The 19,104-nt window shown below is 46.8% G+C and overlaps 1 protein-coding gene across 2 annotated transcripts in view; it reads left to right on the forward strand.

The window, feature by feature from the left end:
- Nucleotides 1-19,104, forward strand: part of ebf1a (EBF transcription factor 1a) — a 58,717-nt gene that overhangs the window by 20,615 nt on the left and 18,998 nt on the right. For both annotated transcript variants that reach the window (XM_053428781.1, XM_053428782.1), the window contains exons 7-10: nt 10,639-10,720; nt 11,543-11,684; nt 14,113-14,243; nt 16,125-16,251. In XM_053428781.1, coding sequence (XP_053284756.1) covers nt 10,639-10,720; nt 11,543-11,684; nt 14,113-14,243; nt 16,125-16,251 — 482 coding nt within the window. The remainder of the gene's footprint in view (nt 1-10,638; nt 10,721-11,542; nt 11,685-14,112; nt 14,244-16,124; nt 16,252-19,104) is intronic.

The following is a 19,104-nucleotide window of genomic DNA, read 5'->3' on the forward strand; positions in this document are numbered from 1 at the left end:
TCCCTCTCTCTCACACACACACTCAGCGTGCCTTTCCTGATTTAAGAACCAAAAATGAAAGAAGGTTGATTGAGGCAAAACAAGGAAGGTTGTTTTTTTTTCTATATATTTCCTGTTTCAATAATTAATATGCATGAGTTTTATGGCCGCTTTAGATGCGATCAATTATTCATTAACAGCATGTTAATTGCATCCACAGTCGTGAATATTTAACCAAACACTAAATCAATGAGGTTGAATGAGCAGCAATATGGACATTTTGTAAGCTTTGCCAAAAAAATGAGGTTATATAGGCTGTAATGAAAAACGCCAGAGAGCAGATCGGAAAAAGGGACAAATGTGGAGAAGGAACTGGGTGACAGGACGAGTGGGGGGGGGGGGGCTCATGTTTAGAAAGCAGACAATATGAATAAATGCAAGGTTGTTGACTCGTAATAGTATGGTCAGTCTCTCTTTGCCTTTTCTTCTGCTTTCACTCTTTTTTATTCACATCCCCTCCTTTTTTAAATGGAGAGCATGTAATCTCCTCATCTGCCCACTGTAGCCAGCCTTCTTCACTCTCAAAGACTCCAGACTCCTTTGTCCCAGATCTTTGTGCGTGTGTGTGTGCGTGTGTGTGTGTGTGTGTGTGTGTGTGTGTGTGGTTGTGTGTGTGTGTGTCACAGCGGTGTCTGGACGCTGACATTTCTCTGCCTGGATAACCATCGCGCCCTCTGTCCCTCTGTCCCTCCAGCCATGACGCAGGGTAATGTCACCTGTCAGTCTCCAACTCCTACTTACAACCGCTGTCCCCCCCCCCCCCCACCCTCCTTAACTCCCCCACACGCAACAGCGCCACAGTCTGCCGCCCCTCTCACCCCCGACCCTAAACCGCTCCTCCATCCCTGGACCTCACCTGTGGGAGACAAAGCCCCTCGCCGTCCCCCTCGTCCCACTCCTTTTGTCTTCCTCATATAGGACTGCATATCCTCCCTGCTCTTTCCGCGGCCTTATATCCAAATGGCAACCTCACCCCCTCCCCTCCTCCCCCCCTACACGTTTACCCCGAGGACACCAGAATATTGAACGGGAAGACGGCGCGTATGCAGTGAATGGGAAAGTCAAGGGTTGGGAAGTTGACTTTTTGCCTGGACCCCGGTTGCTGTTCTGCGCCTGTTTTCAATTACTCTCCCGGCAGAGGCAGGGTGGAGGTTTATGCGTTATATGGGAATGTAATTGACTATAACTGCCCTCTTAACATTAACCAGGTGTACGAGCTGAGTGTGTGAGATTAGGCCCCAGGTCTTGGTTGTTGTGGTGTGCGTGCGTGTGTGTGTGTGTGCGTGCGCGTGTGTGAGTGTGTGCAGCGTCTACGCGGCTGTGTTGTTGTTGATGTATTTATACCCTGCTCCTGTGAGGTGCTGCCCATTAGCACCACATTTAAGTTGGTCATTTTTCCCAGTGTTTTTTTATGCATGTGTGTCTACGCGCGTCCATACTTAAACCAATTGTCCCTTTGTATAACTTCCGTCATGCATCTCCCTGCGTGCATCTACGAGTGAGTTAAAAAAACACAAAAAGGAGGCAGGATACAGACGCAGCCCGCTTCAAGGGGGGCCTGACTTTACAACGACAAAGTCAAAATGGGCCCATTCACAAGACTGACACACTGTGATTTGTATGTAGAGTGCTGTGCAGCCTGCGGGGCACTAACCCAGCGGCTATCACAGACACCCAGACCAGCGCAAGGGCAGGGGGAGGTGGTGGTGGTGGTGGTGGTGGGGGGGTGGGGGGGGGTAAATGTTTAGTTTAGGAGAGGATTGTGTATGTGTGTGTGTGTGTGCGGGCGGGGTGGGGAGAGAAGCATCAACAGGCTGTCAATCAAGCCACCGGCCGCGGCCTGTCACTCCTCGATAGAGCTTGTCCCGGTGAGAATGGGAGTCCCTGGGACCCTGAGGAGAAAAGGGGGAAGGAGGGAGGTGCGAGGGGGGGAGGCGGAGGAGGCGACTGTCCGTCTGTCTCAGCGACTCCGGCTTGATTTGATATTTGATAGCGAGCATGTGGCATTTGAATGCAAATCTATTTTGATTGTCCCTGCCGTCTGATAGGGTTAAGAGGAACCTATAGGGGATATGCATGTATGCATTGTGTATCAGACGGCTGGTCGGAGAAACAAACACACGCACACATACAAAATAAAGTGGGGGAATTATTCAGATGGATTGTATTACTCACCAATTCACTTGGATCATGACTATTTCCCTCTTGCAGCAATAAAAAGCTATTCAATTAGAATAAATAGAGAAGACAATGGGTCAGAGGTGAGGGGAATGTTTTGCCGAGGGATCCTCCCTGTTGGTTAAAGGGCTTTTTGTTTGTGTGCCAAACTTGGTCCTGTATATATGCATCCTGTACATGCATGTTTGAAAATATGAGATTGTGCAGGATAATTGTGTTCCCCCGCGTGCCTGCGGAGGATTGTGTTTAAAAGCAGGCATGTCAAGTAGGCAGACAGACGGACTGATAGACGAACGGATAAAGCCGGTATTACTGCAGTATGGAAATGGGGAGACTCAGTTCCCTCCCAATTAGAGCAGTGACTTCTGAAATGCCATAATACCCATTAATTAGCAAGCTGCTATTTTCTCAGTGATTTGGCTAATTAGTCTGCGAGGCTCTACACTATCTGGACCATTATTATTGGGTTGAAGCCATGCAAACGCGCTCATGTACACACACACACACACACACACACACACATACACACACACACACGTGTTCAGGCTGATGCACAAACACCAGCGCACTCACGTTCATATACATACCATACAAGGTGGAAGTGATACACATGCAGCACACAATTTCCCACAGTTGAGTGACCCTAATTTAAGTGACACCATTATGCGCTTCAGCAGCAGCATAGCCCAGCATGAGAGAGTTAATGGTGAAGAAGGGGATGTTGATGAACAGTTGCACTGTATCGGCCTCCCTCTTCTTCAAATGCATGCTCCTCGTGCAGTGTTATTATGTACAAACGGCAGCGAGAGGCCTCGTCCTCCTGTGAGGAACAACAGAGGAGCGGTTCAGCCCCCCTGTGATGACTTGGCATGTGTGTGTGTATGTGTGTGTGTGTGTGTGTGTGTGTGTGTGTGTGTGTGTGTGGCGCTCTCGCTGCCTCGACAGTCCATCAGTGTCTCGCTCTGGACAGACAGGCCACTGACACAGCACCACGAGGCCGAGAAACCTTTTCAATCACTTACTCAGTTTTCCCTCTCTGTCAGGTGGCAGAAAGCCGTGATTGATCTGTTGTTTCTCCGCCGCGTTAAAGGAGTGGGAAAGAAGTTGTGTTGGGTTTAAAGAAATTAAAAGGTCTGGCATGTGTGACAACCACTTTCATAAGTTTATTAATCATCTTCATCAATAATGCAGCCCCCGGTCCTGCTGTTGGTCGTCATGTGGGTTGTGTGTGTGTGTGTTTGCATGCATGCATGCAAGTGTGCGTTCACACTCCTTGCAGCCCGATGAACTTCATAAGTGTCCCATCACCACTTTAATCAAATTACTTATGAACCAAAATTGACAGTTTTCATTAATTATAAAGGATTATTCTAATTGCGATTCAAATTTATTCATTTAGAACAGACGGCATTCAGTAATGTTTCAGGAAATTTGCATATTAAATGGAGAGGGTAGGCCATTAGCTATGCTAATGTATGCATGATTCCTTATTTTGTGATTGGTGGGCCATATGTAGCAGGCTGGGGGTGTGCAGGTGAGGAATCTAGAAGGAGCTGTAATATGTTTGATAAACACAGAGGGAAGCAAGGCCAAAACACACGTGCACATCCACACACACAAACACACAGTGCAGAGAGCCATACGTCTCTGTTCAGTATCAGTCTCCCTCTGTCTCTCCCCTGTCACACATACAACACTCTCTGTCTCATATTTTCAAACTCTCTCTCATTCTCTGGTTTCATATTCCTCCCTCAAGACCCATTGGAAGGAACAACTTCTTTACCCGAGAACAAACACGGCACACTAATTAAGTTTCTGATTTCTGATCCTGCTGCATTTAGAAACATAACCTTGAGCCTGTGTACAGTCACAGTCACAGTTATGATTTAATACGGTGCTTAAATGGAACAAAAAGAAAGAACTTTTGCAAGCGGCACATTCATCGCCACAATGTATGGGGCCGGTCCCGGGTTGACACAATGCTCTTTATCAAGCTATATATAGTGGATGCATTATGCATTAAGTTTAACATGTGCTTAAATCAACACTGTTCAATATGAATACATCAGTCTTCAGCTGAGGTAGAGGGGAGAACAGTTAGGGTAAATGACTGCGTGGGGAGGCATGCAGGCATAAGCAAGCGGTCACACACACACACACACACACACACACACACACACACACACACACGGTCACACACACATACACGGTCACACACACCCTTCGGCTGTGTGGCGGCGTCTACCCAGGCTGGTGACAGGGCCATTATTCACTGGTCAGTCCCACGAGGGCAGGGCTTGGACTGGACAGGGTAGCAGAGTGTCCCAGCGTGGCAGGACAGCGCAGAGGTGAGAGGGACCAGGACCCTTCATTACTCCTATGGTTTGAGCGCCCGGAGCCCTCCCCCCTCCACCTCTCTCTCTCACTCTCTTTGTCTTCATCAGATTAATGGGCCAGGCCCGACAGAGGAAGTGTTTCAATCAGCACTGCCTGCCAAGCTTGTCCATCACCCAGACAGCCTCTTATTCATCATTGCTTTGATACACACACACACACACATAGACACACATACACATATGTTTATTTGTATGTCCCTCCCCGGTGCTCTGGTGCAAAGCCAGGCCACAGGTCCACATGTTATCAGGCTACAGGTTGTCGAACCCACTACTCCATTCTCCAGCGCTGCACAGATCTCATCGCCTGTCTTTCAATGCTCCCTGCGTGATTCCCTGGTTGAATTTTGAATGATCCTTTTCGGATGAAATGGATGAAACACAATTGGTTAAGTGTCTCTGGGACTTCTGTCCCCAAGCTGAGACTTGGAGCTCCGGCTCCGGGGGAAACGAGGAGCGATCTCTCCCAAGTGGGACCTCTCCCCGAGCGGCGAAGGCACAGCGCGGATTCCCCCTGACCCACCATCTCCCTCCTCCAGGGTCCATTTGTTCTGAGAAATATTTAACGACGGGGCAAATATGGCTGATATGACATGCACACACAACGAGCGGATCCTGACGAGGAGGATGGGACGATGCGTGGAGCGAGCCGGAGATGAATTTTTCAGTGCACTGAGATGTTCTATTTGAATAAATCATGACACTTAAGATAGACATGGGGGCAATAAAGAGGTGCTCCCTGTTACTTTCAGATGTACCACTCCAAAGGAATGGAGGGAAGTGTGTGTTTGTGTGTGTTTCTCTTTGTCGTCTGCCCCCGTGTTCCTGTGTGTTTCTGCATGTTTTCTTCTATGTTCTATCTTTTTTTTTAGTCGAGGTTTCTTTCTCTCCAAATCCAGCCATCCATCTTGTATTATATGGCACGAGAAACTGGATGTCTCTCTCGCAGTATATCTAAAGTGGGCCACTGCAGCCTGTTACTGCCTGGTGTCCGAGGCCCAGGGCCAGTCCCAGAGACAGACCTGGTTGTGGATTATTAATGTCCCCCCCTGTGGAGCCAGGCCCCTCCCCCTCCCAGTGCCCCCTTACACCCCTGGGGTCAGCCTGCGTGGCTCCTGGTGCAAGGCCCCCCTCATAAATCTCCCTAAATTAGTGTGTGTGTGTGTGCATGTGTGTGTGTGTGTGTGTGTGTGTGTGCATGTGTGTGTGTCCACGCTTAAACATATACTACAGGCAGGGAGACAGGTTACCATGAAAACAAGCCAGTCAGGCTCCTGGTTGAAGTGTCAGTGATGCATGGCGGAAAGGGCGAAAGAAAGAGTTAGAGAGAAAAAGAAAGAAAATGAGAGAGGAATCACAAGGGGAAGAAAAGAAAATACACAAAACAGGGGTTGGGAAATATATTTGATTTTCCGTCAGAGCCAGACTTCGCCTCTAGGTTTGTCTCCTATTCATCACTCCTTTCCTTCCCGTCGTAACATTATATTTGCGTACAAATATTTACACTTCATTTGAACCTGCCTCCGACTTGATGAGGATCGATTTACGGAACAAATCTTAACGCTTAACTGCAGAAAGTGCCGGGGTCTTCCATTCCTCTATACCTGTCTGGATTAGTTCAACATGTCCCACGGTGGTAGCAGGCGCGGGGAAGTGCTGTTGTGTCACTTAGTTAACCCCCGAGACAAATGGCTCCCCTCTGGAGCACAGTGAATTACACACCTCATGAAGCATATTAGGAGCCAGACACAGAGCTTTTCTTGGGGAGATGATCTGTGCGGCAGAAATGGATGGAGGGCGAGGAAGAGGAGAAGGCTGAGTTATGGCATCGTCAACCACTGCCATTTTTACAGCGTGCGGTGGGGAGAGGAGGGGCGGAGAGCAAAGAAATGAGGCGATGTAAAGCACAACGTGAAACGAAAAGGCTGAAATGATAAATAAAATAGAGCGACGGAGGAAGACAAAAGCACAGAGCGTTAAAGTTAACCATGTTGGATTGTACAAGGAAACTACTCTTTACCTCATTTGTGGCTAATGCAGGGAAATTATTAGAAAATATAAGAGAATTGTCCCTCGGAGGCTTCCTTGCTGTTTGCTAATCACATAGACAATCTTTATCACTGCAGTAATAATATTTAGATGCTACAGGGATTACTTAAAAGTTGTGTTATAATTGCTTTCCTTGTTTTGTTTTTTTTTTATGGACAGGGGGTGATTTTGTGTTTAATTGCTCCGAAGTGACAAATAATGCCCGTTACGATATGATGAAAGTGTGAGATCATTAAATTACCACGGCGACCGGCTGCATGTTTTTATTCGCTCGCCTTTTTTTTTTCTCGCCCATTACAAATGTACGCCACGAGGCTGCGAGAGGCCAAGCAGTTATTTACACAAATTCACTTCCACAGCCATTCCCGGATTTGGGGGGGGGGGGGGGGGGGGGGGGGGGGTAATTACGTGAGAGCAAAATGGTTTTATTTCATTTAATCCGGTCGCTGCTGCAATTTGCGTTGGTATAATATTTGTAGCTGTGGAGTTTGCTCCGTAAAACAGCTGGAAACCGGCAAGAGTCGCATATACAAGGAAAAGAAGGCAGAGGAGGCAGCGGAGAATCAATGTGAGAATCAATCCGGGGACAGTGTTGTCGATAGACTGAAAGTGGATGTTTTGAAGCGTCATATGCAGAGTTGAGCCAAGATGTTTGAAAAACTGAGGTTTGTTTGAATACATCTCACGACATAATGATCTACATGTCTAATTTAAAGACAGTGGCTCTAAAAACAAGATGTCACAATCAATATCTATATTGATTGCTTGATTTATAATATTTGTGTGATTTCTAGAAAGTAAACAGTTGCTCCTGAGGTCGTAAAATTGCTGAAGAATCCCAGAATCTTCAGCGTATATACGGACCTGACCTCATTGATGATCATACAGTAAATAATTCATTATAGAAATTAATGAATTATGGCATTGGCAACTGAAATTATTTCCAGTTTCTTTAAAAAACTGGATTGAAGGGAATATCTGTGCAGTTATACAGAGCAGTGGGCACCTCAACTGCAGCTGCAGTGGCCAGGGGGCACATGAAAAGAGTGTGGGGTAGTTGTTAATATATGCAAAAAGATGTGTTTAGGAGAATAATAAAGAAGAAATTATGTCCAGGATCATGATTAACATCCACACATAGGATTACAAAGTGGTGTGTTGCAGCTCTTTTGATTATTTTCTTCAAATCACAATATCCTTTAAGCTAAAAGCTAGAATCAGTCCAGAGATTTCCATGAAGGAAGTGAGCCAGGAAGTATAGAAATATGGAATAGTGAAGGTTAAACAATATGAATGTTCATATAAAGCTAATGGATAGTTAGTAGAAACAGCTCGTGTCACAGGGAGATGAGGGTATATGTGACGAAAACAGATTAGATTAGCTTTTTGATTGATTAAAAAACATGATAATAGGGAGCTGATGAAGAGAATTACAGGCGATTGTCATCTTTCTGTCCATATTTACTGGTCAGCTGTCAATCCGATTATCCATAAATCCCCATGGTAATCTCTCTGCACTTGCACATCAACACGCACACCCGCACAAGCCGCCCCCCCCCCACTCCCCCAAAACCACCACCGCCACCACCACCACGCTCTGTCGAGCCATGTTAATGTAGGAAATGACTCCAGTCCTCGCTCCTGGGGAGATGAGACAGGACACCGAAGAATCAACATGCCGCAGTTTTGTAACGTTTCCGTGCGGCTGACTCCAGACACCTTTAAGTCGTGTAAATAATGAATCAGATGATCCACGCATGCAGGAGATCGAGGGGACACGCTGACATATGGCACAGTGGAGGAGATGTGCTGACTTTCTCTCTTCTTCCTCCTCTTTTTCCTCTCCTCAATATCTCACTTGTCCCCCTTACCATCACCTCCTCCTTTCTGCCTCTCCAAACTCTAATATTTAACCTCCTGATTTGGTCACCCCTGACTCCGGCGACCCCAACTTTCCTCCCTCCACTTATCCATCATACATCCATCATGGATACCTCAGAGGAGAAGGAGAGGGACAGCTGGGGGAAAGAGCAGAGTCGATGAATTAAACAGGAGGCTCAGCGAGGAAGGTGGAGTGTATGTCGGACAAGTGGATGTAGTCCACAGCTGTCTGCGAGGCTGCTCCCTGACCTCGAGGAGATAAGAAAGTTGGGAGACCCTCAGCCTGTGGGGTCCGACAGCCCCTGGAAAAAAAGAAAAAAGAAAAGAAAAAAGGAGAAAAAACTCCATCTCTCTGCTTCATGAATTATTGAGATATTGGCCTACAGCTTCTAAAATATACAGGAGGATGGTCTGTCTCTGCTTTCCGATTTCACATGCTCTCCACCTTCTGTCTATCTTTCTATCACTTTCTCCTATCGCTTTCCTTCCCTCTTTTCACCCTCCCTCCCTCAGATTGAGCCTCTTGCGCCAGCGAGATCGTAAATCAGAACACAAACAAAGCTGAGTGAAGAAAAAAGAAAAAGAAAGCACCAGAGAAAGACAGTTTGTTATTCACATCATAAGAGGCTTTTTCTTCTCCTAGTCGGAGAGGAGCGTCTACCACTAACCAGCTGTCATGCATTTAAAAGTTGTCAGGGATAAATTCACGAGTTCTTGTGTTACATCAGATGCTTGTAATGCGCTCAGCAGTGGGCCGGCCCTTGAAATGAGACACAACTCCTGGTCCGTCCATTTATCTTCTCTCTTTCTTTTTTCAACCCCCTGGATGAAGCAATTGTCCAATTGTCCTGCTTACTGTGTTTCTCTTGACATCTCTCTGTGTGTGTGTGTGTGTGTGTGTGTGTGTGTGTGTGTGTGTGTGTGAGATGCGTCCGCTCGTGCATGATTATATCTGAGGCAGTTGGCTCTGAAACGCGCTGGCCAGTGCAAGAATCGCAGCCATAACAAATGAACAGAGGGGGGAGAAAAATAAGACATATGAAAGAAAAGCTGAGCAAAGGGGTGATTCTCTCTGTGGCTGCCGGAGATCTGTATTGTAAGCAGTTTCAGCTGTCAGCACTTCTTTGAGCTACCTCAAAGAGGGGGAGGAGGAGGGGGGAGAGGGAAGAGGGAGGGGGGGGCAGGAAATGTTGTAGTTTTACCCCCCCCCCCCCCCCATTTTTTCTTTCCTTTTTCTTTTTGAGGGTTCCTGTTTATTTGTACACGGCCCTGTTTATTTTCGCGGTTTATTTGATTTAGTTTATTTTCTTCTTTTTTTTCCAGACAGTGCAGGGGTTGGTGAGGTGGTTTGAAGAGATGTACACTACCCTGGTTACAGCGGTTTCACTCAGAGAAGAACTTGTCGGGCTCCGAGCCTCGGGGCGGGGCCAGGGAATAGATTGTCAGCCGTAACCCTTTTTTGCTGCTTTTCAGGCCTCCGGTGCACCCCACCACCACCGCCCTATACCCCCACCACGCACACACACACTCCCCCACCATTACTCCCCTGACCCTCCCTCCCTCCCTCATTAAGTATTGATGCGGGTAGCCATACTTGCCATCTCAGCCTATTAATAATGCATGGCAGGTGCTGTTGATGTGGTCTCTCGCACTGAGATTGAGGGAGGCAGGGGATGGCAACGCCGCGCTGCTGCTGCTGCTGCGTGGTCGCTGTAAAGCGCAACCTCCGTCGCACGCGGCTCTGTAGCTCGCAGGAGGGTGGGGTTGGGTGGTGGTGGGGGGGTCCTGCGTCTAACCCTGCGCGAGTTTATGGTCCAGCTGTGACAGCAGCTCAGGAGATGGATATGTACAAGGTAGCATCTCACTCAATATCCCCGGAGCTGTTTTTACACAGAAAACCGCCTTCGTCATAAACCACTGATGGATGAGGACGGTGTTGCGTACGAGCCTCGTCTGCCACGGCTGCTTTATTTATTTGTTTTATTTGTGTTTTATTGTGGCGGCTCACACTGTACTTTCACTGGTAGACAAATGCTCTGTTCAGTTGCTCATCTGTTTCTCTCTTTCTCTTTGTGTGTGTGTGTGTGTGTGTGTGCAGGTTCTTCCTCAAGTTCTTCCTGAAGTGTAACCAGAACTGCCTGAAGAATGCAGGGAACCCTCGGGACATGAGGCGTTTTCAGGTGCGAGGCAACCGTCTGTGCGCACACAGTGCATAATGGGCCCACAGTGGAACATATAGTGGAAAATGAATTGGATCTGCTGTATAAGACACATACTGTACAGAGGGGCTGAGCTCAACCTCCAGCTTGCAGGGCCACACTGACAAGTCTCTACTGCAGAAAGTACCTTCAGTTTGTCCAAAAAGTTTCTGCATTAGTTGCAAGGTGCTGTAATGAAAGATTTAAGTAGCTAAAGGGATCTGAAAAGTTACAAAATCTAGAAACAATGATGCTAAATTTAAAACACGACCTGTTAACGCCCCCAAAATAGAAAGTCTTGATGCCCACTTATTTTCAACAGAGAACATCCACCAATGATTTGTATTCATCACCCACTCACTCACTCACTCACTGTATCAATCATCTGGATGCACCTTTAACATCTAAGTAGATCAAATGCTGCCACAGTTCCCATAACTCTAATAATAATAATAATAATAACAACAAATAACATTATTTATGCGGCACTTCTCAAAACAAAGTGCTTTATAAATTAAAAATGTGATAAAATATGACAGGCGATGAAATCTGTCAATAAGACAAGATATAATACAGGATTAAAAACAAGTAAGATAATATAAGATATATAAATAATTATAACAACACTGGATCAAATGACAATATCAAATGTGAAAGGGTGAACCCGTAGCGATGAAGCCAAAGAGGATATGTGGATTATTTAGCACAACAATTCAGAACAAGATACAAACTCCCATACCCCTGTGAGAATTATTGTTTTTGAATTGTCTGGCTCTCATTTCTGTGTTTTCCCTCTTTCCTCAGGTGGTCGTGTCGACTACGGTGAGCGTGGAGGGTCACGTCCTGGCCGTCTCCGACAACATGTTTGTGCACAACAACTCCAAACACGGCCGCCGGGCCCGGAGACTGGACCCGTCGGAAGGAACGCCGTCCTACCTGGAGCATGGTATTAAAAAAACAAGAGCAAAACACCCAGGCTCTCAAGTCTCCCAACCGTGCAGCTTTTCTTTGTCTTCCATCACTTTCTCTTTCTCTCTGTTCACCCCCCCCCCCCCCCCCTTACCCCCCTCACCCCCTTTCTGTCTGGCTCCCGACTCAACCCCTCTGTCTCCACTACCCTTCTCAAAGCTGCCCTCCTGCTTTCTTTCTTATCTCTCCCCCCTGCTTCCTCTCCCGGATTCTCACTTTCCCCTCTCTTGTAGGGTTTCTGACTCGTGCTTAGAGAGGAGAGAGTGGTAGCGAGCGAGTCTCTCGTCTCTCCCTTGTGGCTTGCTCCCCTCAGGTCCCTGCCTCTGGGCCCTCTACTCTGCCTCGCATAAGCACTATGTGTCTTATGAGGTCTGTTCTGCTTAAAGCCAACACTGGCTTTATTTCCTCGGAGACCTGCTTTTATCCCCCAGCCCTCCGTCACTCCCCATCCCTCAGGTTTTCAAACACACCCATGCACACACACACATAAAAATGTCCATGCACACACACACATGCACACCCCTCTGCACGCACAGTCAGACCCAAACCTTTAATACTTCATAATGACATGTGCACATGATTTAGGAGCCCGCACTGATTCCCAAGTCCCTAATCCAGTTATTTTCTCATTTCGATTTCCCAGACATTGAATAAGAGAAACATATTTTTTTCTCTTTGAGGAGAGTCAACCTCAGGGATGATAATGACAAAAAAACTAAGAAGGGATTTACATGATGGCCTACAGTAGATTGCATTAAGATTGAATGTTATGGTTAAGTCTTTCTAATGACTATCCTCCAGAGGTAGGTGGACCAATTGTCCCTGCGACTGGTCTCGCAGACGATTAGGAAAGTTCACAAAGACGAGACATATTGGAGACGTCAGCGAGACTTGGATCTTTACACCGAGAGAGGAGTGCTCGCAGTACACTAACAGATGTTCCCTGTGTCGGAGAGATTTGTTGGGGAATTTCCTCTTCTCTGATTTTCTATTCTCCTGATGACGGGGGGTTGGGGGGGTTAGACAGAGGAACAACAGGAGCAAGAGAACGAGACGCAGTGGGTGGAGATGAGAGGACGGGGTGAAAGTGCACAAAGAGAAGACGAAATGACCGGAAAGATGACAGAAGTTTCTTTTTTTGTTTTTTTCTCCCCCCCCTCTTCCATTCCCTTCTCTCTCTGGTGTGTGTTGAGTTTGTGTGTGGGATACAAAACTTTGGGGGCCCATTTCAGGCGGTAATAGATGAGCGGCGCATAGATCTGAACAGATGGCGGTGAGGAACACCCCAAAGTATAATCCTATCACATGGATTCACGTTCCACCATCTGGTTAATCCACACACACACACACACACGCATAAACACACACATCCACACATGCACATGGAGCGCACATAATATCAGCGGCTGTGAAAAGGAGGCATCTTAGGCCATGATTACGGCCACAGATTGCTGCTCGGTGAACGTTGATCTCTGCAGGCGTATCGGGGGGCTAAATATCATTCCAGCTTGTTGGGGAGGATCAACAGAACAGGGAGTCAGGCAAAGAGCAAAGGCGAGGCTGCAGGGGGAAAAAAGTCAGCCTAGTCTAAAGTGGATTATGCCGCTTTACAGAATTACAGCATGTCTGACAAGCTGCATATCTGTTAAGGAGAGGAGCTTTAGCTTGTATAAACATGTATTTTCCCCAATGCTGCTCTTTTCTTCAATCACAACCGTAATCTTCAAGTCCATAATACCAGCAGATAAGGACAAAAAGCACATTGAATGCTCGTTATTGAAAATGCGGGGTTTATTGTTGTTGTTCCATGTACTTTGTCCGATAAGATATGAAGAATATGCTCCAAGAGAAAACACTGAAAGCTTACAAAACGCATTACAAGTATACCAGGCAGGAGGCGAACACATGGCCTGGTGTGGTCACGTCGTCAGTGGCCGTGGCGCCCGATAGAGCTACACGGATATATATATGGAGCAGACAGCTGAGCAGGAGCTAAGTGTTTGCTTAATGAAGGCGGAGTATTCAGAGGGCAGAGCGACTGTTGGCTGGGCTCTGCTCCCCGGTCGCGTGGCCTTTGATCAGACACTCAGCACACCTGACATTTACACGCCCGCACGCTTTGCCACGTGTCATAAAACAAGCGCAGCGCCGCCGCCCTCACATACAGGGCAGGGGTGATGTTTAATAACGGGGTGCGTATAATCACTCTGATTAGTATTCCTCGCCCGGCCCCCGACCCCTGGGAGGGAGGAGAGAGGTGATCTGTGTGTGTCAGTGTGTGTGTGTGAGAGAGATAGAGATGGAACGAAGAGGTGGGGACTGTACATGCTGCCGATAGCGAAGACCTTTATAGGCTGTCATTAGGGTTGTTAACGTCTAATCTATTTTGTCTGTGAATCCCTCAGCAACCCCCAGCATCAAAGCCATCAGCCCCAGTGAAGGCTGGACCACAGGGGGCGCCACAGTCATCATCATCGGGGACAACTTCTTCGACGGCCTGCAGGTCATCTTCGGAACCATGCTGGTCTGGAGCGAGGTCAGTCACCATCTGGTCACCTGGAGAGACCGTGTGCATATGTGTGCACCCTCAACACATTTTGAAATATTAAAAAGGCCTTCCGCTGCACTGCAAAGCAATGGTTCCCAATGGTTTTGTGGCTATGGGCCAGTTTATTATGAAGCAATCTCCACTTGCAAAGGAGCACTGGTGTGGGCAAAACAAAGAGTTTTTTTTTCTCCTCCTCAGATTTTGATTGGAATGATTTGAATACCTGGTGAAAGTATAGCTGCTTTCAGACCAAACATTTTTCCTGGAATGATCCAGAGTATGTGAGAAAGCAAGTATCCATGTCAGCTGCTTCAGACACTTTCAGCTTCCTGCCACCCCAACCTGTGTTTGTGTGAGCCCATGTGAGAAAAGAGCAGGAAAAGCATGTCGACGTGTGACAATGTCAGGACCTATCAGTCCTATCTGAAAACAGCTTGTTTCTCCAAGAGATAAGAAAACGCTAAAGCAATCCCTCAGGTTTGTAGCTATACAGCTGTAAAGCAAGTATCTAAATGAGCCGTCCAACAGATCATTTAGAGATTTTTATTCAGGGTTTATCAAAGTTTATTATTTCAAGTCAAGTGTGAATGCTAAACACAGCTGCTCAACTGTGAGAACAATGTAACCTGGATTGTGCATCATTGTAAACTCCAGATTCCCCAAATCTCAAAAGACAAAAATAAGAGATTAGATAAGAGAGATAAGAGATGCTGTTATACTCTATCTGTTAACATTTTACAAACTAATATTGCAATGTGGCAACTCAAATGATAATCAATAAATGAATTAATTAATCAAAAATGAATAACATCTACATGAGCCAATGTGAGAACAGTTTTACAATAAGAGCAGCAGCCTGGGTTCTCATTCCTCTCCCTGTCATATCTCTGCTCAGCTCTCTTCCTGTCTTTTATTATGTTCCTATCTGCCTCATTGGAGTATGTGCACACCCTACAGTATGAATCTCTTTGTACGGAGCATCTGCCACATGACTAAAATGTAAATGCAGTGTATGTGTGAAATTGAAGGTCAGCGTGCGGCGCAGCTAAACAGCTTTCTCTTTAGTAAAGAAATAATTCTATAAAAAGCTCCTATATTATCTCGCTGAGAGGTGAGCGGGGCCAAACAATAGCAGAATGAAAGCCTGGCTAAGTGAGCAATGAAAGGGACAGTTAGATCTACACACACACGCGTGCACATGCACACACACACACACACGTTACTGGCAGCAGCATTGATAGCTTTTGAGCGCTGCTAGCTTTGAGTGCTAGTTCACTGTAGCGTGCTGAAAGCGAGCACTCGTTGAGGTCTCATCTCTGTTTTGTCTTGTTACCGTTTTCCTTCAAAGACCCTTCAGCGTGCACAAACACACATGCATGCGTGGTGAGTGGGCTCATCAACCACACTAAGTGAGCGTGTTTCAGACACAGTGGCGCTTTAATGTGGCTAACGGCGGCGGGACAGCCTCAGCTGACAGAGACAGAGACAGGGGCAGAGTCGGGGCCTATTATACGTTTACTTATACTTTGTAACAGACGTATGCAGAGGAAGGTGTGTGTTTTATTCATAAACACATAACTGCTTTTGAACCCCCTCCTACCGACTCCGTGTCAGCATTGATAACCATCCCGAGCCTCACAGTGACATTGCCTTGGGCTATGCAGCCACCTGAGGGCTTTGGCGCTAACGCACCCTTTTCAGGCTGATTATACAAAGAAAGAAAGTCAAAAAGCAGCGGAGGAAAGGTCCGGGGCGAGCCGATAACAGTCCCTAGAGCCTGTGTTTAGATGTGGAGTTTCATTGCATTAATCTCTGTGCCCTCTCTGCCTCTCTCTCTCTCTCTCCCTCTCTCTCTCTTTCTCCGTATAGCTGATCACCCCCCATGCCATTCGTGTGCAGACTCCACCCAGACACATCCCCGGGGTGGTGGAGGTCACGCTGTCCTACAAATCCAAACAGTTCTGCAAAGGCACACCTGGACGCTTCATCTACACAGGTATGTTCTATTCTGTATACTCTAACGTATACTCTGAACTCTACTTTGCAATGTGTAATCATGTTATCAAAAGCTGTTACGAAACCCATATCTACCAATTTGCCATCTGACAATAATCCATCTTTACCAATGAAATCCTGGATTATAAAAACGACAACATATACATTTTGAATAGTTTAAAGAAAAGCTGCAATCACAAGCAAACCCTGCAACTAGTGGCTTTGAAGTGTAACTTCCCCCTAAGTTTTGGATGAATAAAAAAAAAATACATGCCTAGTTATTAACACACACACACACACACACACACACATGACCGATTAACGTGGTAGTTATCATTGTTATCTACCTTGTCTGGCTATGAGCTGTACAACTCCAGTAGCAGCACACACACTTTCTAACAGAAATTTTATATGAAGTAGAAGTTTTACGTGTGTTTGCCTGTGTGTGTGTATGCGTGTGTGTGTGTGTGTGTGTGTGTAGATTTGGCATGATTACATGTGACTTTAAAACCAGCATAAAAGGGTGACATCAAAGAGCTAAAAAAATGTAAGTGCGTGCAATATTTGCAACATCATGCCAAAAGAAGGTACATCGTAATTTTCTTCACTGTTTCTGGAGAAAAATGTACATGCTAAGCAATAACTGGACTCGATAATTCAGTGAAACAACGACCACTGATGAGGGGAGGAAAAGTGTTTGCTCTCTTTTATGAAGCAGGTGAAGGTCAGAGGGCGGTTTAACCTTTTGATTAGTGGGATTATTGAGATTTAACCCTGTCAAAGACGTGATTCAGAAAGGAAGAGGTCCGCGCGGAGAGAGTCCGATATTTTTCTGGAGCGCAGTGGCACGAATAGCTCCAGTGTTACATCAGACCATATCGGCGCAGAGTTATAGCCATGCCACGGAAAGAGCGGCAGGGAGAGTGAATGTGAAGCGGTGATTAACCAGTGCGAGGCCACAGGTCCCAGGGGAGACTGTGAATCACATAAATCTGTCTGTAATCTCAACCACTGATAGACTTAGGCTATAAGCTCCGGATGGAATTGCCAACATTTGACAAAATCACAATTGAGAGAGAGAGTGTGTGTGCGCTTGTATCACCGACATGTTTTTTTTTTTTTGCATGTTGTGTGTGTCCTAATTACTGTGCATGGACAAACTCCATGTCCATGCGTCACAATTATGACTCTGTGTTTGTGCACTTATGGGAAAGCCTGTGATAGGCTGCCTGTGTTTGTTCTTTACATATGCGTAAATTTACCCATGAGCCCACTCCTGCATGTTGACAAGTAACTGCATTACTGAGGCAGAGGGCAGATGGGTGGGCAGCCTTTGCCATGCCAGAGCTGTCCGACAGCCAGCGCTCTGCCAAACTCGTAGAGCTGTGTGTGTTTTAGTGTGTGTGCCGCGCTCTAAATGTGCCAGACATGTGGGAACCGTATGCATAATGGCCCTATCTCTTCTCAGCCCCTTCCACTCTTTCACCTTGTCACATCCACTTATTCAAAACTTGGTTCTTTGAACGAATTCATCCCGTCCTCTCTCTCCGGCTCCTGTGGAGGCTCATAGAAGAATCTCAACAGGTGAGAAGTAGCAAGAGGTCATCCACTGGGGGCTGAACGCACTGTGATGCTGCTTGCCAAGCCCTGGCACCCTCACAGTGACACAGTCAACCGTGTCGAGGCATAGATCCCAGTTTTACCCTTCACACACCTCACTCCAGCCACTGCTCTGCACCCTCAGCGGGTATTTGTACCTCTCCTACATGGAGCTTCCTTATCAGCTCTTTTTAAAAATATTACCTCCTCATATTTGGCGTCATGAACGCTGAGGCAGAAAGCAACGTGAGCACGAGCAGAGCGTTTGGACGGGAAATGCAATTGACGAGAGTGGTAGAGACGAAGAGGTAGACGAGAAAGAGGGGAGCGGAGAAAGATGGAGGGATGGAGGATTACCATGGGCCATGTTGCCCTCCTGGGTCTGTTTGGCACCAGTTTGCGCCCAGTTGCCAGTGGGTACTAATCATGGAGGATTGGCAGCGCCGCGTGGCAGCTGGCAGCTCGCACACAAACACACACACACACACATCGACACAGCCCCACGCTCACACACATACGCGCGCATGCGCTCCTACATTACATGTGCACACAGCATCATACACACACACACATGCGCACACTCAATTGCATTGGGGACAGCTGGCATTGCTAATCAACTTCTGCTGAGGAGAGGAAAGCGAGCAGCTCACAGACCTAATTAAGTCAACACATACCCAATACTGCTGCTACTGCTACTTTGCAAACATACCCGACACACACACAGACACACATAAACACACACACACATACACAACACCCATCTATAGGTTAACTCTCCCTCCCCCCATGTGATCATTGATACTCCACAACCAGCCATTGTTGAATGGAGAAAAAAAATCTGCTGTATAGTTGAGGACAGAGGAGACGAGCAGGCGACTTTGGGTGCAGAGGAGATTTCGGAGAGGAGCTATTACAGTAATGTGTCCTCTGTCGTCTCTGAGGACTCCTCTGCTATTAGACTTCAGAAAGCTCCAATTAGACTCATCAAAGGCAATTAAGCTCTCCACTGATAAGAATAAAAGAATGTTGTTTTTTTTCATTCACTGCTCTTCCTCTATCTTTTTTATCCCCTTATCCCCCTTCTGTTCCTCTCTCTGCCCTCTGCCTTATACCCACCTCTGGGGGCTTACAACTCTCCCTAATCTCCCCCCTCTCTCTCTCTCTCTCTCTCTCTCTCTCTCTCTCTCGCTCGCTCTCTCTTGCTCTTTCTCTGTGTCTCATTATCACCCCCCCACCTCCTCCCCCAGATGCATCT

The sequence above is a fragment of the Pleuronectes platessa genome, chromosome 8, assembly GCF_947347685.1.
Source record: "Pleuronectes platessa chromosome 8, fPlePla1.1, whole genome shotgun sequence".
Taxonomy (NCBI): Eukaryota; Metazoa; Chordata; class Actinopteri; order Pleuronectiformes; family Pleuronectidae; genus Pleuronectes; species Pleuronectes platessa.